The sequence below is a fragment of the Gastrolobium bilobum genome, unplaced genomic scaffold (genome assembly GCF_033153095.1).
Source record: "Gastrolobium bilobum isolate Gb01-03AN ecotype WA unplaced genomic scaffold, APGP_CSIRO_Gbil_v1 utg57853, whole genome shotgun sequence".
Classification (NCBI taxonomy): Eukaryota; Viridiplantae; Streptophyta; class Magnoliopsida; order Fabales; family Fabaceae; genus Gastrolobium; species Gastrolobium bilobum.
In genome coordinates this window covers 87,927-109,049 of record NW_026897351.1, presented here as the reverse complement: position 1 = coordinate 109,049, position 21,123 = coordinate 87,927, and the positions used below count along the sequence as shown (strand labels likewise).

Genomic DNA, 21,123 nt, shown 5'->3' with positions numbered 1-21,123 from the left:
AGAAATTGAAGGTGGTCCGATCTGACAATGGTGGTGAGTATTGCGGCCCATTTGATGCATACTGCAGAGCGGCCGGGATTCGACTAGAGAAGACGCCCCCCAAGACACCTCAGCTGAATGGACTGGCTGAGCGGATGAACATAACTATTGAAGAAAAGGTCCGAAGCATGTTATCCAATGCTGGATTGCCGAAATCATTCTGGGGAGAAGCCGTCAAAACTGCTGTTGACTTGATCAACCTCTCACCATCACGGCCACTTGAAGGAGAAATTCCAGAAGAAGTCTGGAAAGGTCGGAAAGCGGCCTACAATCAACTGAAAGTGTTTGGATGCCGAGCTTTCGTGCATATCCCTAAAGATGAAAGGGCCAAACTTGATGCAAAGACTAAATAATGCATTTATCTTGGTTCGCCGAGATGTGAGTTCGGGTTCCGACTTTGGGATCCAATCAATAAGAAGATCGTGAGAAGCCGAGATGTGATCTTTCATGAGCATGAGAACATTCATGACATCTCGAAGCCCAAAGTCTGGGTTACTGTCAGACATGAAGAACCCATCCCTCCTGTCCGAGCTGAAGCAGGGGGGGGAAATCAAGAAATTAATGACCAGCAACAAGCTGAAGATGACCAAGACACTGAGGTCCGAGTTGAAGATGAGATCCGGGACGAAAATGATGAACCGGGTTCTCAATCTGAAGAACAGCCGAGATATCCAACTCGAGAAAGAAGACCCTCTACAAGGTACCCATCTGATGAATACACCGTTGTTGCTGAAGACGGTGAACCTCAGAGTTATGATGAGGCTGTGACGAGCTCAGAGAAAGAAGAATGGAAAAAGGCAATGCAGAACGAGATGAAGTCTCTGCACGAGAATCAGACTTATGAGCTGACCGAGTTGCCAAAAGGAAGAAGAGTTTTGAAAAATAAATGGGTTTACAAGATTAAGAATGAAGAGAACGGGCAAAAGCCGAGATATAAAGCCCGAATTGTAGTGAAAGGCTGCAATCAGAAGAAAGGAGTTGATTTTGAGGAGATTTTTTCTCCTGTGGTGAAAATGACCTCGGTCCGAACCGTGTTAGCCATGGCGGCTTCAATGGACCTCGAGGTAGAACAAATGGACGTGAAGACGGCATTTCTTCACGGTGACTTAGAAGAAGAAATATATATGGAGCAACCTGAAGGATTCCAAGCTCCAGACCAAGAAGACTTGGTATGTCGGTTGAAGAAGAGCCTCTATGGCTTGAAGCAAGCACCTCGACAGTGGTACAAGAAATTTGAATCATTCATGACTGATCATAAGTTTGAGAAGACTGAAGCCGAACACTGCGTATTTATGAAGAGGTATGAGGCCGGAGATTTTCTGATTTTGTTGTTATATGTTGACGACATGCTTATTGTAGGGAAAGACAAATCGAGGATAGTCGCCCTGAAAAAGGCGTTGAGCTCGTCCTTCGCAATGAAGGACCTCGGCCCTGCAAAGCAGATTCTCGGAATCAAGATCATCCGAGATAGACAGAAGAAGCTACTGTGGCTAAGTCAAGAGAAGTACATTGAGAAGATATTGAAGAGATTCAGCATGGACAAAGCCAAAACAGTAAGCACCCCCCTAGCCGGACACATAAAGCTGAACCAAAAGCAATGTCCGAGATCTGATGAAGACAAAGATGAGATGATGAAGGTCCCTTACCAATCCGCCGTCGGAAGCTTGATGTATGCAATGGTTTGCACTAGACCCGACTTGGCGTATGCTGTAGGAATGGTAAGCCGGTATTTGTCAAACCCCGGCAAAGAGCACTGGGAAGCAGTGGAGTGGATCTTCAAGTACCTCCGAGGTACGACCGACTTATGTCTCCGATTTGGAGAAGGCAAAGCCGAGTTGCAAGGCTACTCGGATTCTGATTTAGGGGGAGACGCCGACTCGAGGAAGTCGACTACAGGATATTTGATGAGATTTGCCAGAGGAGCTGTCTCTTGGCAATCAAGACTTCAGAAATGTGTTGCACTATCTACAACTGAGGCTGAGTACATTGCCGCTACTGAGGCAAGCAAAGAGATGCTGTGGATGAAGAAGTTCCTCATGGAACTCGGCCATGATCAAGACAAGTACGAGCTGGGTTGTGACAATCAAAGCGCAATCCATCTTGCGAAGAATTCAACCTATCACTCCCGCACTAAGCATATTGATGTGAGGTATCACTGGATCCGGGATGTGGTGGAAGGTGGAGAGCTCGAACTCGTCAAGGTGCACACTGACCAAAATTGGTCCGACATGATAACGAAGCCGGTTCCAGCAAGAAAATTTGAAGACTGCTGTGAAGGAGCCGGATTGATGCTGAGGCCGACGCATTGAAGTCGGAGGGGGAGATTTGTTGGGTTTCCTCCTTCAATGCTAAGCCCAAGCCCATTTGAGGGGTTTCCTAACCCTAACCCTAATTTCCACCTCCTCTATGTATACTCATTGTTGTGGGTGGAGGCTAGGTTAGATTTGAGAGGTCAGATTTGAGAGAACAAATTTGAGAGAAAAAATTGTTTGATTGTTTGAGTAAAGCTTTATGCTCTGCATTTGAGAGATCTCTAGAGAGAGTTTGAGTGAAACATCTCTAGGGTAGTTTGATTATCACCATTGTTGGAGAGGTTGAGTTAACCACCACATTGGTGTATTTGATTATTTGTAACCATTATTTTCATAGTGGATTTCTGATCTGGACTAGGTCCCGTGGATTTTTACTTCTTCATTCAAGAAGGTTTTCCCACGTTAAAACTGGTTGTGTTCTTCTTCTCTCTCTCTCCTATTTTGATTTTTTCATTTTTGATTGTTCCGCTGCGCTGCCTGACCTGGTGAAGTTCAGGCCGAGGTATTGCCGAGATCCGAGATCAGGATCTTGTTGATTGACTTCCGCACAAAGGCTGCTTAGCCGAGCTTGAGGGAACCGAGTTTTCCCAACACTAGCGAGTGTGAGATGAAGGTAATCCTTGTACGCAGCCTATCCAGTCTTACCCTTACTTAATTGCAAAGAAGGTTGTTTCCTGGATTTGAATCCATGACCTTTCAGTCATGAGAGAATAACTTTACCACTACTCTGATTTGCCCCCTTCAAAGAGGACTAATATAGATACTTTTTTTCTTCTAAGGGATTAAGTTGGTTCCGTGTTTTTTATTGAGAATTAAAAGGGTATTTACTAAAAAAAAAAAAAAACATAAAAGGAACTGTGATCCATAAATTGCATTACTAAATATCTTTTAGCTGGAACTAGATCAATAAACTTTTTTAAACAAAATCCCCAAACAGTGGATAATGAAGCTGGCCAATTAAATGAACTGATGAAACCTACTCTATGAATATTAATTGATGTTGATACTGATACATCATCAAGGGGCGGAGTAGGGTTAACAAAAAGTTCTGGCTAATAAGTTGAACTTGAGCAGAACTTGTATGTACGAATACTTGCTTAATTTAATTGAGGTAATATTAAATTACATTATTAATTGAGTAACTGCACATACATTCCCAAATAAATAGGTAATAATTCACGTGCAATTGATATGGTTGAGTCAGTAAAAGTTTAAGATGTTGGAAGGAGTCAAGTTTTGAAGCCATGGACTGTTCAACTGAGCCCAAAATGTATCTTGGGTCCAGTCCGTGACCATTGGCAGCTGTAGCTCTGGCAGCTTGTCCTTCCCCAAGGGCAATTGCAAGGATGTACCACATGTTGTTTTGTTCTCCTTCATAGAAAATTGGTTCCTTGTTTTTTCTTGCTTTGGCACTGACATGGACATATATACCCTCTCTTCAGTTTCAGCTTCAGATTCTTTCTTAAGAATGACATGTTGTTGCAACAAGGGCAGGTGCACGTTTTGTTCTTCATGTGGGCTGCTAAAGGACATGGTGTCCGTTGAGGAAGGAGGGGATGCAGGTGAACAAACCAATTGCTTCATCTCTTCCTCCATTGCTGCCCTTTGTTCCAGCACTTTCAACGAAGTTGCCTTTCGGTATATCTTGCACAACACAATGTCCTGTATACACATACATGTACCGGAATTATTAATGTTTGATTTATTATCTACTAGTACTACTACCATTAATTTATTAACTACTAGTGTAGTACTACCATTAATTTGTAATTTAATGTATACCCGAAATTTAACGACATATTAAATTATCAAGTCTTGAACTCGTGAATGAAACAAGAGATTCATAAAAGACCAAAAGGTACCCCACAACATAATATTCATAGCCTAGCCTTAAAGAAAGTAACCATCACTCTCCCTCTATCTTCATGGAAATGAGAGATATGAAATTTAATTAATGATACACTTCTACCGAGGAAAATTCCTAGCTGGTCCTATTAATGCTCCTAAAATATCCCCTGTAACTAGAGAGAAACTAAAATGTACAAAATAATTAACCACATAATAATTTGAATGAGAAATTAATTAATGGAAATAGTTTTCTCCAACTGTAGGAGATAATTATCTCATGTTAGTGAGATGTAAAAAGACGTGCTTGCAATTTCTTTTCTTTTTTATTTTTCTTTAACTTGTGAGCTCCACATTTCTTGTTAGTGTAGGAAAAAAAACTTCTCTCGTGTTAAATGAGAGAAGTATTACCCATTAATTAATGGGCAGAATCTAAAACTCGGCTCATATTCATAGTTGATATATATTTAGTTATGGTTAAATTGGTCATATCATAGCAGCTCAAAATAACTAAAAGATTGATGCTTATGGTTTTTGATGTTCAAATAATAAAAATATATATGTATATACCTTTGGTAATCGGCAATTGTCAGGTAAACGGTACTCATTCATGACCCAATCGGTCTTGGATCCCCGAGGAGCTCTTCCCTCATAGAAAACAAGGGTCTTCCTTAACCCAATGATGCGCTTGGGATCAGATAAGGTCACAATTTTCCGGTCTGAACCGGTGGCTTTCCAGAACCCTTTTTCAGTGGTGCGGTTAGGCCTTCCTCCACTGCCATGTTTTTTGTCCCTTGGCACGAAGAAGTACCATTCTCTTTCCCCTACTTTTGCCAGACCTATATCATGGAATACACATAAGTATATAATATTGATGAAAAAATGTCTATGAACATAACATAACATAACATATGACATACCAAGTAACACAAAAGATAGACTGAGAGAGAAGAGTAGATAGAAACAGAGTCATTTTTTGTTTAACTAATAATTAATTGATTACCAGGCAAGTCCCAAGGATCATGATGATAGATGTTGAGGAAACCAATGACGTCGTAACGTAGTTTCTTGCCAACAACCATGTTTTTAAGGTAGAAATCGAGGAGTTCTTCTTCAGTTGGGTGAAATCGAAAACCTGGAAGTGCAATTTCCCCATTCATGTTGATGTCTTCCATGGATACTATATTCATCAATATGTATTTGTTTGCTTATGATTACGTACTGTTTAGCTAGCTGAACTAGTTCTGCTACACTTCACCCACTTTTGAGGCTTTTTTTTTTCTTTTTTTCTACTGAGAAACGCAAAGTTATTTGCTACTTATGGAGGAGACACTAGGAAAGGGTTGTTTGTTGAATGAAAAGGCAATGAGAGGTATTTATAAGCAATGGTTGGTTTCGCAATTAGTTAACTTGTGATATTATTTTATTTTATTAATAAGTGAACTTGTGTTGTTATGACTTGGTCATGGATGTAGAGAGGGGCACAAAAGTCTTTGTAAAAAATCTTGAAAGAAAAAGGACTTGTAAATGTATAGTATTGATACTTGTGTGGTAGGACCACGAGAGTAAGGGACCCACGCGTCTTGACAAAAGTATGCATAGACTAACTGATGTAGGGACGAGAAAGAGACGTGAACATGTTATGCCTTCGCCTCCTTTTTCTTTCAATTTTGGACTTTTACCCGGAAATTCCTCTTCTGATTCATGCCCATTCTTTTTGTTTAATAATTATCGCGCGGCCCTGTAAAAATTGCACCGTACAAAAATTACTTTTTCTTGAAAAAAATTACCCTTCTCTTTTTTTCTTCTTTTTTTTTGGTACAATATCCTTCTCTTTTAGTTTTAAGAGGACTCATCACTATTATAGTGCTGTAATAGGAAATGCCCTGAAGTGTCAAAATATATTTAAGTTCACGCATTTTTATTCATTTTTTACCAATTGAACTATTTTAAGTGATAAAATTGTATTCTTTTTAACATGAGCTTTGGAAAATATACATATTTCTACAGCATTGTTATTCCACCCCAATTAAAATAGCATCACGGTCCACGGGAACAATTTTTAAATGGACAGATAACACAGCCAAATGATGATTAAAATACTCAGCCCCAACCTCTTGAAAGTTCCACATTTCTATATATTTGCCTTAATTTTATTGTTGATTGAATCCAAATCAAATAGGAATATTAAATTGACTTCCTTCAAATCACAAACTTGACAAAAGATTAACAAAATGGTTGAAAATATAAAAACAGGGAGCTTCTGTTTTGAAAATAATGTCAAATTTTTGTTTGGTACTATTCCAATTTGCATGATATAACCCATAGTATGGGTTGAAACGAAGTCCAGGTCTGCGTTCCAAATTTTGAGGGAAGACTATTAATGATTCTCCTTTCTTCTGCCATACAAAATGAGCCGGAAACCATCACATATTTTTGCCTGCAAAATAGGAAACATTAGATTCAGTGGTAATCACCAGTTACCAGACTGCAATTGCTAATTATAATGGAAACATAGATTCAGTGCTGATTACCAGGCTGCAACTGCCAATTACAATGGTTCTCTAGACTTATCATTGACATTAATTTTGAAATGTCAAATATTATAATCAACAAATGAAAATTCTATGTAATTACTAGGGGTGATAATTTACTATATGATCAGTTCATGAAACATGAACACAACACAGAATTTTGTGTTTAAGTTTACCCCAAAAAAAAAAAAAATTATGTGTTTAAGTTGACCGGCATTTAAATTCATATTATATTTGTGTTAATAAAAAATAACATGAAAAAATTCGTTATGTGTCAATCCATAAATATAATATTAATTCGTGCTAATTTTTTCTAAATTACTTATGTCGGATTATGTTATATCAATATGTATAATAAACGAGACAAATTATTTTTGGGAAATGCGTTTTTCCTTTAAAAAAACACAAAAATATTTATGTAGATCCATGAATAGTTGCGTAAGATTTTTTATTTTATTTTTATAATGGGCCCATCAAACTATTCTCGGGCAGGAATTTTATTATGTTTCCTATTAAAGGATAAACACATTCCTCTTTATTTTATTTTAACTTTTTTATTTTGTGCTAAGTTTTTTCTAAATATCTGGACCCACATGAATTACGATGATTACAGATTTTTTTATTGTGCTCCAGGAGTATAATAAAATTTGATGGTCCTTTATTACAAAAGGAAATTTTTCTTCTATTTATATCTCTTTCTTCTATTTAAATTTCTTCTCAGTCATTTTTTCTTTCTATTTTTGGAAAATGACCATAAGGTCCCGGTCCACAATAAATGCGCTCTGATGATTACCAACTTTATCTTGTATCTCTTGAAAAAAAATCCGTACTAAAGTTATTTTTGAAATGTATCTCCATCGTAAAACACTTTTCAAAAGAATGGCCATAGTAGAGCAGTCAAACACGTAGGTTTGACTGACGAGATAAGTCCCGCCAGTGAGAAAGACGAGATCAGAAGCCACGTAGGAAGCGCAACCAATCGCGTCAGTCCATGTCACGTGTTTTCCACGTATCCCGCCACCTGCTGTGACATGTACCAGTCCCGCCATGTCAGTTGGCGAGACTAAGCTACGTGTGTGACACATCCGCAGTTCTTGTGACGCGTTCCAGCCACCCCTCGCCACACTCGTGGGGTAACGTCCCGTGCTCAACAAAATAATTGTGGGGTAGCGTCCGGTAGTCAATCTCGCCACTGACACTTACGGTTGATACTTGTCTGGTTATATATAGGGTCTTCCGGTGTTTGCTAGTATTGAAACTTTGGAATTTGGTTTATGTTTGCTATTTTTGTATATGATTTTGACGGACGGTTTCTTTACTTGTAGTAATTTGTTTGTATCACTTGTTGTGTGTAATTAATTTCCAAAAGGTTTTTTGTCACTTGCTGTGTGTGTAATTTCCAAAAGATTTTGTGTCACTTGCTGTAATGCGGATTCAAATGTTGTTTATTTACTTTTTTTAATCTCCACTTGCATTTGATCTTTTTGTGTTATTTGCATATACCCCTGTATTATTACAATGGAACAATATCGGTCTTTTGTATATTATAATGGTTCTAAAATTAACGGTGTAGGCGGGTTGAGATTCGAAGGGGAAAAAAGAGCAATGTATATTGTGCGAGGCTTGTCCATTGAAGATCTACTTCAGAAGATTCGTCAGAAGTTGAAGTTGCAACAAAATCAGGTAATTTCTTCAATAACGGGTAGAGTCCCAAGTGGAAATCGCAAATATGTAGGTTTTGATCTAACTGATGATGAGGACATTGATATTTTTCTTGGAACATTTGTCCAAAACTCTACTACTTCTCAATTTGTTGAGTTATACGTGGATATTGAGACATCAGACGAAATGTCAACACCGACACGTGGGTTAGACCTTAACAGTCAGACACAAATGCTGTCATCATCGGTACCCCAACCCACACAATCAACTATTGCGCATGGAGATGAAAGCGACTATATGGTAGATGTTGAACCTGACAATGAAGAGGAGGAGGAAGATGAAGACACTCTATTGGCAAATGACCATGATCAGAATGATAGTGATGGAGGAGATGATGAACATCATGATAATCCCATAACACAGGAGACAGTTATCCCTGCGTCCAATAATGCGGTTATTCCACCAACATCAGGTTAGCCATTGAACGTGTTGAATGATTAAATTTTTTTTAATCGCTTTAATATTTGCCATATCGTATTTTTTTATTTTTTTGTAGATGTGACACCATTTTGGGATGACATCCCACACTATGAGGCTGTTAATTTGGATTATCCGAACGAAGACATACTGGATGTTGAAGGCTTAGGTCGTGGTCAGTGGACAAGAGGAGACGAAATGTATGTGAAACAAGAGTTCCGGTTGAAGAGCGATGTGCAAGCCGCTATAAAACATTACTGCATGAATGAGCATCAAGAAGCTGTAGTGGTTGAGAGTACTACCACGAAGTTGTCTATGAAATGTCGTAAGCATGAAGAAGGTTGCAATTGGCGAGTAAGGGCAATTAAACCGAAGAATAGCAACAGCTGGGTAGTCACTAAATGGGGTGGAAAACATTCTTGTGTCAGCACAACCCTTTCGCAAGATAACAAACAACTTGATTCACAATTTATATCTGAGGCCATTCTAGGTACTATATACATTGTTGAAGTTTTCGTACTGCGACAATTTATGTGTTTATCATGTGAAGGTGGATATTATTACTAATTACAAATCATATCTATATCTGTATGCAGACATGGTGAAGGCTTCGCCGTCGGTGGCCGTTATCTTGATACAAGAACGAGTTACTGCCCTTTTTGGATATAATGTTTCTTATAGGAAGGCGTGGAAGGGAAAGCAGAAAGCAATTGCTAAGATTTACGGTGATTGGGACGAGTCATACGCGTTCTTGCCAAGATGGTTCGCGCACATGTTGAATTTTTCTCCGGGGTCTGTTTACCATATTCAACATGGATCGTGTGTCATGAATGGACAAGTTATTACTGGGTCTAGGGTTTTTCAACGTGTTTTCTGGACTTTCGGTCAATGTCGGGAGGCGTTTAAATGGTGTAAACCAGTCATACAGGTCGATGGTACGCATTTGTACGGTAAATACAAAGGGACATTATTGATCGCCACAGCGCAAGATGGCAACAATGAGGTATTGCCAATCGCATTTGCGGTCGTTGAAAGTGAAACTAAAGATGCATAGGAATATTTTTTGGCATCCATCCGAATGCATGTAACCAGTAAGACTGGAATAAGCCTTATTTCTGATCGACATAAAAGCATTTTATCAGCAGTGGCCAATCCAGACATTGGATGGCAACCTCCTAATGCATACCATGTGTTTTGCCTTCGTCATGTGGGGAGCAATTTTAATACACGATTCAAGGATCAATACATGAAGGGTTTTCTAAAGAAGCTAGGTTATATATGCAAACTAGTTACATGAAACTGTGTAAATCCTTTGTCGATTGGGTCCTTTATTATATAAATATGTGTTTTTTTTCGCAGGATATGTTGCAAATAAAGACTACTTTGATGCCGCGTATGCCGAGTTCTGCAGCATTAGTCCAGAAGTCGCTGCGTGGATTGAGGCTGTTCAAAAAGAGAAATGGACTCGGAGTTACGACGAGGGTGGACGAAGATATGGTCACATGACAACTAACTTGTCTGAATCAGTCAACAGGGTTTTTAAGGGAGCGAGGAACATGCCAATAACTTCTTTGGTAAAATGCACATATAGTCGACTTGCTCGTTACTTTTTTAAAAGAGGGTTTAAAGCACAGAAAGATGTCGAGATTGGAAAGCATTTCTCAAATGTTATTTCAGAAGCGATGACAAAGAACAATGAGAGGGCAACATCAATGCGTGTTCGGGAGTATAATGTGGCGCGCACCTCATTTGAAGTCGATGACCAAGGGTCTACTTTTTCGGTTAACCTCACTGATCGGAAATGCCAATGTGGTAAGTTTCAAGCATTCAAAATCTCGTGTAGCCATGTTATTGCATCATGTAAGAAGGTAGCCCTTGATGTTGAGCAATACGTGGATCCGGTATTCTCAGTAACCTCCATTATGCATGTCTACTCTTCTCCATTTTTGCCGATTGGTAGTGAAGATGGAATTCCCCCACATCCCGGTCCAAAGCTTGTGCCTGATGTCTCAATGATGCGTGGACAGGGCCGTCCTAAATCCACACGTATTCCCATATCTGTAACAACAACGTACATCCCCCAATATCACTGGCCCTGAAGATGTTGCCTGACATAGCTCACGGAACAGTACTGCAAGTACCGCAGATCCCCAGCTATATGTATTGGTTTCCTCAAAGTCCCCATCTAATAGTTGAATGTATCTACACCCGACAACTGAACTTGACTTGTCACACAGCAAGAAACCTCCAAACAGACGCATCAGATAGGCACGAGTGTACCTAATCTGTCCCTCGTGAGTACCTGAATGCGTGGCCCAATGACCCCAATGATGAGTCAACCAACTCATCTTAAGGTTTCCACCATCCAAATCGTCTTCAAGTGGAGATCTTCCCATATACTGCAGAATTACGTCCTCCCAGTTGGCATGGGGAAAGCCGGAAACTACCCGACCCTCAGTGCGTAAACCCAAAATGGCCTCAACATCCTGTAAAGTGAGTGTCATCTCTCCCACAGGCATGTGGAAAGTGTGAGACTCCGGCCTCCACCTCTCCACCAGTGCAGTAATCAGCCTATGGTCAATCTGCATGTGAGAAACGTAATCGTAAAAATATGCATAAAGGTCGTTATTATTGGTAACATGTAATAAATAAAATAAAATTCATAAATGAAACATACCGGTAATCTTCTCATGCGAGCCGCATGCCAAAAACCTGCACGCACCAAATGCTGCTGCAGGTCCTGGGGGATGTCATCTGGGTTGTGTACATCTCTGTTTCCCCTACCCTCTGAAGCTCGTCTCACTCTCAGAGACTTTAAATGTCCTTCGTTCCACACCACCTGCGATCTATGACATTGCTGCACATCTTCATCTAGTACACCCCACTCTTTCGGACCGGGGTCAATGCGAGGTCCATCACTAGCCATTTAACTAACAACAATTTGTAAAATTTATCAATTATTATAGGGACTACATAATTAAGGTACTATTGCAATTACTATTTAATAAAATATGACTGCAATTGTAATAACAACAGCATATACTAAATAATTACAAGAGTATTTATTACTTTACTATAAAGTTTCATGTCGATTTAATTAACCTTGGCAAATATACAGTCATTAAATTTACGTTTTACAAATTTTCATTGATACTATCTTATTTTTACACACAGGTCACTATGCCATTGCTAAGACAAATTTTATTAATACTAATACAAACATGAATTACTATTAAATCATGCCAATTACATTAATTAAATTACCCTAAAGCATTTTTTGCAACATTGTAATCTTAATAAATTATTTTGTATAAGGGATTTAATAGCATGAATAATATTTAACTAATTCACTAAATGGTAATGGCTATTTATTTACTTTTTTAATAGTTATTAAATCAACTTAATATGTTTTTTCTTAGGTTTTATTCATTAACATGAGATCTGCAATTATATAATTATTAAAACAATTATTACGATTTCAATAATTAATAATTGTAATTATTATAAATATATTCAATCTAAATTACTATTTCAAATTAATGTTTATAATTTTCAATATTAACAACTTAGTTTTCTAACATGGTTTTTATAAAGCATTGTAAATTTCAATATGATTACTATTAATCAGGTCACTAATTAAAATTACAACATAATTATGACATTAATCACTGTTTACCAAAAGCCAAAATTACATTGATTAATGGCCAATCTTACGAATAACCTAGCTTGATGCCTACTAAGGATTCCAAAATTATTTTTCTTAATTAATGCAGAATATTTGAAAAGGGCTTTAATGACATGATTATTATTTAATTATTAAACTAATGATGACTAAGTATGTGCAGGTTTGTTATAATTAATATATTTGATTAATATTAATATTTATCTTATTTATTAATTACGCAAACAAATGGGCCACTATTTACTAATTAAAAAAAAAATCTACTAATTAAAATTGCATTTACTAATAATTATTAAAAGAACCGTTTCATTATTTCCAAAAAAAAAAAAAAAAGAACTGTTTCATTTCATGCCACCACCGTTTGCTCTTCTTCAAATTCAATTGTTCATATATGTTGTAATTTCAGTTCCTTTCATGCCACCACCGTTTTCTCTTCTTCAAATTCAATTGTTCATATATGTTGTAATTTTTGTTTGACAGCGGACTCCATTACAAAACTATGTCCCAAGAGATTTTAAAATCAAAAAGTGAGGCAATTTTTTTAACAGATATATAACAAAACAATTTGAGAACACATGTATCTGTCCGCATCAATACACCACAACATGCAAAAAACAAACATGTGGTCCCCGAAAAAAAAATAACCAGATCATGCCTATAAATAGTTCAAACACAACACCATACAAACAATAACACCATACAAACAACAACATAACACACACATATAAAAATCGAGCCAATAGGTAAAAAAAAATACAATGCCAAAATACCTGTGGTTTCGTGACTAAACGGAAAGATGGGAACGCACACATTTGCTCCGACGGAGGTGCCAACGGACTGGAGAGCGATCTTTGGACTCAAAAATTTGCTTGCTTCACTCTCTGACTTACGAAAATGGAAAGAAACGAGGGAGACAAACGGAGAAGAAGAAGAGGGAGGGAACAAGAGGGAGGAGGGAGAGAGGCACCGGTTCGGGAAGAGATAAGAAATGAACGGTTGTAAAGGAATGCCGCCAACCAGTGTTACAAGACTTTGGCCACGTGGCTTAGTCTCGCCAACTGACATGGCGGGACTGGTACATGTCACAGCAGGTGGCGGGATACGTGGAAAACACGTGACATGGACTGACGCGATTGGTTGGGCTTCCTACGTGGCTTCTGATCTCGTCTTTCACACTGACAGGACTTATCTCGTCAGTCAAACCTATGTGTTTGACTGCTCTAGATTGGCCATTCTTTTGCAATGTGTTTTAGGATGGAGATACATTTCAAAATTAATGTTAGTACGGATTTTTTGCCTGTATCTCTTTCTCATATTAATAAAAGGTAAAATTATTTCTGCAGTCGCTTTACGTACAGCAATGATAGGTATATAGTTATGATTTTCCATATTTAATATTTTAATCTTTTGTATGGTTATAATTCTCCACATTTAATGCTTTCAAGTATATATATGACAAGTATTTGATTGATGCACGTACAACGACTGCAGAAATGTAAATCCCTTAATAAATAAGACAATGAAACTTTTTTCTTCTAAAATTAGTTTTTTTTTTTTTTTTTTGTAATCTTCTAAAATTAGTTTATCTTGTAAGTTTGTTACACAATTTAACTCCTGACTCATAGCAAATCTTTAAGAACTCAGTTGCCAACTGAGCTACTCTGGGAGTGATCAAATATTTTTTTTGATGCAACTAAAGTTGGGTTAGAATAATGCGTCATGTGCGTATATGTCATTTTTAGGCTTTAGACCTTTATTGTTTTTATTTCAGTAGTGTTTTCATAAATTTATATTTTTTAATTAATTATATTTTAGGAATAATTGACACTATACAAAATACAAAAGTGTGTTTGAGTTTTCAATTATGTTGGTTGAATATTATATTATTTTAATATTTACAATTGAAAATAAATAGTTTTTTTGTTTAATCCCCATTTTTTGTTTAGTTTTCTTTTCATACATTCGGCACCATTTGATTATCTGCAAACACAATTATAAGCCAACGATATAGATTTCACTTTTAAATTCTTTTTTGTCATGTAAACTTTCAAATTTTAAATTATAACCAATTCTCAGAAATTAACGAAGTACTTTTTCCCCTTGCAAAGGTACATGTGCACTTTTCTATTTATTTCATGACAAAAGCTTATTTCAAATTAGCAGAGTCAATGGTGTTTACCCCTTTTTTTCTCCATAAAAAAGACATTACAATTGTCCATGTTAACAGCGTCAAATTATTATTAGATTGATAATAAAGACATCATTTATCAAATTTAAAATTAATATTGAGCTGACATTATTCTAATTAAAATGAATGAGACCAAAATCAAACTTCAATAAAAAAAAATTTTATTTAAAAAAGCGAGTTTTATGAGCATAAGTACGTGGAGGAGTAAAAATAAAGTTTATTATGTTTTATTAAATTATCTTAACTGTTTAAAGAAAATCACTTAAGGATCGAACCAAGGCTCTTTTATTTCCACTTACTTAACTCTTATGCTATCAACTGAGCTATAAGTTAATGGATGTTATTTTATCATATTAAAAATGGGGTTTACTAGTCTCCTTTTACAGAAAAATTCTCTCTCGAGCTGCACTCACAAACCAGCAATGAGACCCACCAAAAAAAAAAAAAGTTAAACGGATCCCATATCATTTTTCAATATGCAGGGAAAAAATGGTGTCACCTTTAACAAAAGAATAATAAAACCCATTAAAATATTCAAAATAAATCACCTTTGTTATGAAATTGAACTTTAGGAAAGGCACATAGCTTTTTTTATTAATTACTACTTATTTTATGAGGAAATAATGATATCATGCTAATTTGTTGGTGAAGTCAAAATTGTTTCTATTACTCAAGTCTTTAAATTAGAGTGACCACATCATAAGGAATACAAATTTCTGGTTTTGTTCAAAAGATTTGATTGTCAATTCAAAGCATCTCCGCGTTTGCAACATTATTTTCATGTATTCTAGCATTGGTTTGAAACCCCATTCGTCTTCTTTCTCTCAAAAACCCAAAAAACTAAAAATAATGAAAATAAGGGATTCTTTTCTTAGTGGATATCATATTAGCTTTGACTTGGAAGTCTTCTGCGAAGACCTCAAGAAGTCATTCTCTCTTTAGAGTAATGATGATAAGCCTCATCGATATCAAACACCCATACACCTCTCGAAGGTTATATAGTAATAATAGCTATTACCAAATCAAAGTCTTACAAAATTGTTTTGTCACACATAACATATGTGAAAGCAACTTCCTATGCGCTTTCCTCGAATTTTCTCGATTCTTTGGCTCAATGAATATGCATGGTTCCTTTTTCTTATTTTGCCAATAAGATAAATTTTAAATTTGTCATATTCAAGGCGCAAGAGATGATTGAATTCAAATTAAAAAACTACTTAAGTGACAGTACTTAGACTATATACTGTACTAGTCATATCTGCTTAAAAGAAATTACAACCGAAAGCCCGAAACATATCATTTGAATCTGCCACTCAATTTTATACTGGAAGCATACAAGTACGACCTGAGATTCGGGGAAAGGAAATTTCGTAGGAATTTATTTTAGAAATAGGTTATTTTATCTATTTTTTTTTATGCATATCTTATCTATCACTCTCTAACACCGTTAAATCATAATCTCAAGAGAATTTTTTTTGTCGATAAAAGTCAGTTGAGATTTTGATATAATAATATTAAAGAGTGATAGATAATATAAACATGAAAAAAAAAAGATAAAATAACTTATCCCTTTATTTCAAATCCACTCTTACAATTCAGTTTTTTCTGATGTGTTCTCCCAATCGTCGCTTTTTTTTTTCTTTTTGAGAAATCAATCGCTGCATCTCTAATGTCAATATGTCATCGATATGTTTTATTATAGAGTAAAGACCCAAATTGGTCCCTGACAAAAAATGCGGTGGCCAATTTAGTCCCTAAGAAAAATAAACTCAAAAAATAGTCCCCAACAATGTCAAGCAGAACCCACGTTAGTCCTTCTGTCAATTCAAAATTGACGGTGTGAGTGACGGTGCTGATGTGTCACGTTAAGTGACATGCGGTTGCCCACGTGGAGATGAAGGACGACGTCGTTTTGTTCCAAACTCAGCCACCTGGACAACCCTCTTTTGTAAAACCCAATTTTGCCCCTCACCTAATCGTTGGACACTTTACCTTTTCCCCCTCTTCTAACATCGACACTTCATTGTTGAGAAGGAAGGAAGAAGACCGTCGAGTAAACCCTGGTGCTTGCGTTTAGAATATTGCCAACTTTTTCCAGAATCGAAGGGAACCAGTGGAAGAAAGAAGGGCCAAATTTGGGAACTTTGTGAGGCTGAGCATTCCGTTGAAAAGGTATGAGTATTTAAATGTTGAAACCTTTTTATATTGTTGTTTGTCATCCTTTGTTTAATGCTTGTGGTCCCTATGTTGTTCCCCTTTGTTTAATGCACGAAGTGGAACATTGTGGTTCATGTTTCCATATACGGTTTTGTTTTAAAACAAAGTAACAACCGAGTGGTGTGGTCCCTGTCATGGTTGACCCATTTAAAAACCTTATGTTACTCGTTGGAATACATGTCACCATCCATAAAAAATCTTGTTTTTTTTTTGCTAACTATTTTTTAACACTTTCAAAGTCTGTGGCTTCATGGTTTAATGATATGATTGGTTTTTTTTTTGACAGATGTCCGAATACATAGTGATTGTTTATCATCACGGTGGTATGTTTGTCAGAGATGAAGATGAAGTTATGAACTATTTATATGGAAGGGTGGACTCATTGCCAGAGATGGACATTGACAGTTGAAGTTGATGTTGAAGTTGGCCAGTCAAGGACAGTTGAAGAGATCCTCATGAGCATGAGTCAGGGCTGCCTTCCACCAGAGACAAGCAGCCAGCATGCACCAAATGCAGCTGAACCAAGAGGCAGCAGCCCACCACCATGCAATCCTGCTGAGACAGTGACCAGTGAGACAGCAGCTGCAGCTAGCAGTGGCACCAGAGCAAGATTCATGAGCTTCATGACTACACCAGGATTCAAGCCACCTAGGCCAGCCCCACATAACTGAATTGGAATTGTAATCACTGACATTAGGCCAGTTCGAATGTCTCAGTTGGCATTTTTTTGTTATTAGGCCAGTAGCTTGGAATTGTAATTAGGCCAATTTTTTTGGTTTACTTTGGTTTTGACCCTGCTTAGATTATTCACCTATGGCTTTTTTTGGTATGCCTCTGGTTATGGCCATATTAAGTATGAACACTTTGTTTTTTGGGAAGACAGATTGTTCATACTTAATGGTTTATTATGTCAGTGCCAATTGTAAGTACACAGTCATGATATCAATGGAATATGTTTTTTGGATTACTAAATCTCTTATGTCATTACTAGTTTTCATTGCTGTCATTGATGTGAAATGAATGGAAGATTATGTCAGTTTGGTTTACTATCTCTATTCACTGTCATGATTGTTTTCTATACTGTCAGGTAATACTAATTTTTGTTTCTGTCATTCCCATCTCTTTGGCAAATTGCTTGTCGTGTTTATATTTTGTATGCTGTGTCATTTTGGGGTCATGTGTAAACATACCTGAATTTTGGGGTCATTACCAAATTGCTTGGCAAATTGGTCCCATTTATACCTTATAAGTCCCCCACAATTGTTATCGATGACCATTTTAGTCCCTGTTATTATTTATACTTGCACAAATAGGTCCCTAACAAATTCATCGGGGCCCAAATTAGTCCCTGCATGACATGACAGTAAACACCAAAGGGGCACCAAAAGCTGTTACCACAGAAGCTCAATCCTTGTTGTTACTGGCATTCCCTCAATCCACAGAAGCTCATACAGTCTTTTGACCTTTTAATTGGCATTTCAAGATAACTTAATACTTAGCAGGTTGTGCTTTATGAACGTTCAAGGACATTAACCATTTTAAAAGTGTACATTTCAATTAGGGTTTCTAGGTAAGCAAATACAGATTGGAATGTGCTTATCTACATTGCATTACAGATAAGCAAATACAGATTACAGAGAACTTCATACTCTACATTAACCACTTTAAAGAGACTCATACATGCTTATCTGTAAGTTAAGACTTTTAAGCAAATACAGACTTTTTAATCTGTAACATACATACTGCAGATAAGCAAATACAGATTAAAAATGAACATTTCACTCCACCCTACTAAAAATGAACATTGCCATGTCTTCAATTAGGGTTTCTAGGTGTCTTGGAGCAGCTCTCCTTCTTCCACTTCTGGACCTAAACGAACTACCTCAGCTCCCCCTTCCAGAAGACATAATCATGGCATAAACCTAAAGATCAACCCTAAATCGAACAGTATACACCCACCTTCCCTAAACCGAACATTAATTTTCCCCAAAATCATGTGTTCAACCTTCTATTCGATGCCATGCTTTCTGGTTTTAGTTGAACCCTAACAAACAAACGCGATGTTTCTTCGATGAAAGAGAACTTTGTGTCCAACGTGGCTGAGCTTCAACAAACGACGTCGTCCAAGCACTCCACGTGGGCAACCACATGTCACTTAACGTGACACATCAGCACCGTCACTCACTCCGTCAATTTTCATTTGACAGAAGGACTAATGTGGGTCCTGTTTGACATTGTTGGGGACTATTTTTTGAGTTTATTTTTCTTAGGGACTAAATTGGCCACCGCATTTTTTGTCAGGGACCAATTTGGGTCTTTACTCTTTATTATATGGACGTATTACTTCTACCTGGGCAATGGGTTCCACTACACGTAAATAAAAGTTTTCTTATATTATATTCTAATAATTTTCTATAAAATTCATCTCTAAATTTTACAGGGTACGTTATGTAATATTATTAAAAAAAATATTTTTTTTAAAAATAATAATAATAATATATAAGTGGCGTCTTGTGCCTAACATAGGCGCTAAAAAGGAATTGGCGCAAAGTGCCATTAAGATAATATATATATATGAGAAAAATATTTATCCTTTTAAAGGATATAAATTTATATTATTTTAGATCTTAATCGTGATTTTCATCAATCAACGATTAGGATTTATTGGATCAAACTTACACAATTCTCATACAAATTACTCACACAATCGCTAAGTTAAAAACCCCATTTTATATCCATCTTTTAAAAAATAATAATGATGATAACAATAACAAAATAAGTGTTTATAGAATAAAAACACTATATCTCGTTACAATTGCATAGTTCAATGTCTTTTAAAAAAAAAATACTATTTGATCTTAATGAATAAACATTAGAAAAAAAATAACTAAAATCCTGACTAGATAAGTAGTTGTACACACACATTTAACTCTTTGTGCATGATGAACAACTCTCTCTCCTGCTCATTTTTTCTACCTTATACTGACTTAATTTCATTAGAAAATAAATGGTGGTAGAATCAAACTTATAATCGCATGGTCACAAAACTTTATTACCATGAAAATTACAATTTCACCTAAAATGTGTCTAACATATTTGTTTTTCTAACATATGATTTTCTAACATATTTGTTGGAAAATGAGTCTATGAGAAATAAATGGATCTGCAGTGAAACTATTGACAAATATGAAACGAGGCTTGTTGAAAATGGCTATAGGCAATAGGAAGGTCTTGATTACTTTGACACTTATTCAACTGTTACACGAATTACTTCAATAATGACGTTAATTGCATGGGAAGTATTAAATGAGATTGAGATACATCAAATGGATGTAAATATGACCTTCTTGAATGAAGATTTAAAATAATAATTTTATTTGGAATAACTCGAAGGGTTTGTTGTCCTAAGTCAAATAACGAACAAGATATTGTCTTTAAATGGCAATATGCCTTGAGACAAGCATTGAAACAATGGCATTTGAAGTTCGATAGTGTGATGACATCAAACGATTCCAAAATTAATGAATGTGATAAATGTATTTATGTGAAGAATACTTTGGTTTGCCATTGTATGTCTATGTTGATGATATGCTGACTATGGTTAGCGACATGAATATGGATAAGGCTATTAAATGTATGCTTACCAGTAAGTTTGACACGTAAGTCATTAGTGTCGGAGATGTTATTCTTGGGATTAAAAACCATGAAACATCTGAAGGATTAACATTATTGCAGTCTTATTATATCAACAAGATACTTGAATTTTGACCGATAAAAATTCGATAATCTAGGTGTCATGTTGGGAAAGACTCCGATAGATATTAATTTGTAAATTGGATAAGAATATTGGCCAAGCTAAGGAACATGTTGAGTATGCTAGTATATATACTAGGGAGCTTAATGTGTGTCATAACCCAAATGGGAATCATTAAAAAGAAGTGATATGTATCTTAGGTCACTTGAAGCATACTCAAGACTATGCTTTGCATTACTCAAAGTATCTTGTGGTATTGGAAGGATATTGTGATGCAAATTGAATCATAGACTTTAGTGACACTAAATCCACAAGTGGATATATGTGTACACACTTGGTGTGGGTGTTGTGTCTTGAAAATCATCCAAGCAAACATGTATTACAAGGTTGACCATAAAATATAATTTACTGCG

General features: G+C 36.4%; 4 protein-coding genes across 4 annotated transcripts; 2 read left to right on the top strand and 2 right to left on the bottom strand.

Moving 5' to 3' along the window:
• Positions 1-3,270: 3,270 nt before the first annotated feature.
• Positions 3,271-5,539, bottom strand: LOC133306166 (NAC domain-containing protein 6). The gene is made up of 3 exons (XM_061506443.1): positions 5,200-5,539; positions 4,767-5,035; positions 3,271-4,013 (listed from the first exon to the last, which is right to left on the bottom strand). The coding sequence occupies exons 1-3, from the start codon at positions 5,384-5,386 to the stop codon at positions 3,552-3,554; spliced, it is 918 nt and encodes a 305-aa protein (XP_061362427.1). The 5' UTR covers positions 5,387-5,539; the 3' UTR covers positions 3,271-3,551.
• A 2,796-nt stretch (positions 5,540-8,335) lies between these two features.
• Positions 8,336-9,923, top strand: LOC133306157 (uncharacterized). Its single transcript, XM_061506430.1, has 3 exons — positions 8,336-8,864; positions 8,949-9,359; positions 9,466-9,923. Exons 1-3 carry the CDS (start codon positions 8,336-8,338, stop codon positions 9,921-9,923), a joined length of 1,398 nt encoding a protein of 465 aa, XP_061362414.1.
• A 24-nt stretch (positions 9,924-9,947) lies between these two features.
• Positions 9,948-10,968, top strand: LOC133306156 (uncharacterized). Its single transcript, XM_061506428.1, has 2 exons — positions 9,948-10,140; positions 10,229-10,968. Exons 1-2 carry the CDS (start codon positions 9,948-9,950, stop codon positions 10,966-10,968), a joined length of 933 nt encoding a protein of 310 aa, XP_061362412.1.
• Positions 10,969-10,987: 19 nt separating this feature from the next.
• On the bottom strand, positions 10,988-11,795 carry LOC133306155 (protein MAIN-LIKE 2-like). The gene is made up of 3 exons (XM_061506427.1): positions 11,547-11,795; positions 11,105-11,451; positions 10,988-11,000 (listed from the first exon to the last, which is right to left on the bottom strand). The coding sequence occupies exons 1-3, from the start codon at positions 11,793-11,795 to the stop codon at positions 10,988-10,990; spliced, it is 609 nt and encodes a 202-aa protein (XP_061362411.1).
• Between the last annotated feature and the right edge of the window lie 9,328 nt (positions 11,796-21,123).

Excerpts from the sequence above, each read along its gene's own strand:
- LOC133306166 (XM_061506443.1), bottom strand. The coding sequence starts at position 5,386 with ATGAATATAGTATCCATGGAAGACATCAACATGAATGGGGAAATTGCA. Across the intron at positions 5,036-5,199 it reads TGATCCTTGGGACTTGCCTG|GTCTGGCAAAAGTAGGGGAA; the intron begins GTAATCAATTAA and ends TCCATGATATAG. Across the intron at positions 4,014-4,766 it reads ACAATTGCCGATTACCAAAG|GACATTGTGTTGTGCAAGAT; the intron begins GTATATACATAT and ends ATGTGTATACAG.
- LOC133306157 (XM_061506430.1), top strand. The coding sequence starts at position 8,336 with ATGTATATTGTGCGAGGCTTGTCCATTGAAGATCTACTTCAGAAGATT. Across the intron at positions 8,865-8,948 it reads GGTTATTCCACCAACATCAG|ATGTGACACCATTTTGGGAT; the intron begins GTTAGCCATTGA and ends ATTTTTTTGTAG. Across the intron at positions 9,360-9,465 it reads TATATCTGAGGCCATTCTAG|ACATGGTGAAGGCTTCGCCG; the intron begins GTACTATATACA and ends ATCTGTATGCAG.
- LOC133306156 (XM_061506428.1), top strand. The coding sequence starts at position 9,948 with ATGCATGTAACCAGTAAGACTGGAATAAGCCTTATTTCTGATCGACAT. Across the intron at positions 10,141-10,228 it reads GGGTTTTCTAAAGAAGCTAG|GATATGTTGCAAATAAAGAC; the intron begins GTTATATATGCA and ends TTTTTTTCGCAG.
- LOC133306155 (XM_061506427.1), bottom strand. The coding sequence starts at position 11,795 with ATGGCTAGTGATGGACCTCGCATTGACCCCGGTCCGAAAGAGTGGGGT. Across the intron at positions 11,452-11,546 it reads CTCGCATGAGAAGATTACCG|ATTGACCATAGGCTGATTAC; the intron begins GTATGTTTCATT and ends TCTCACATGCAG.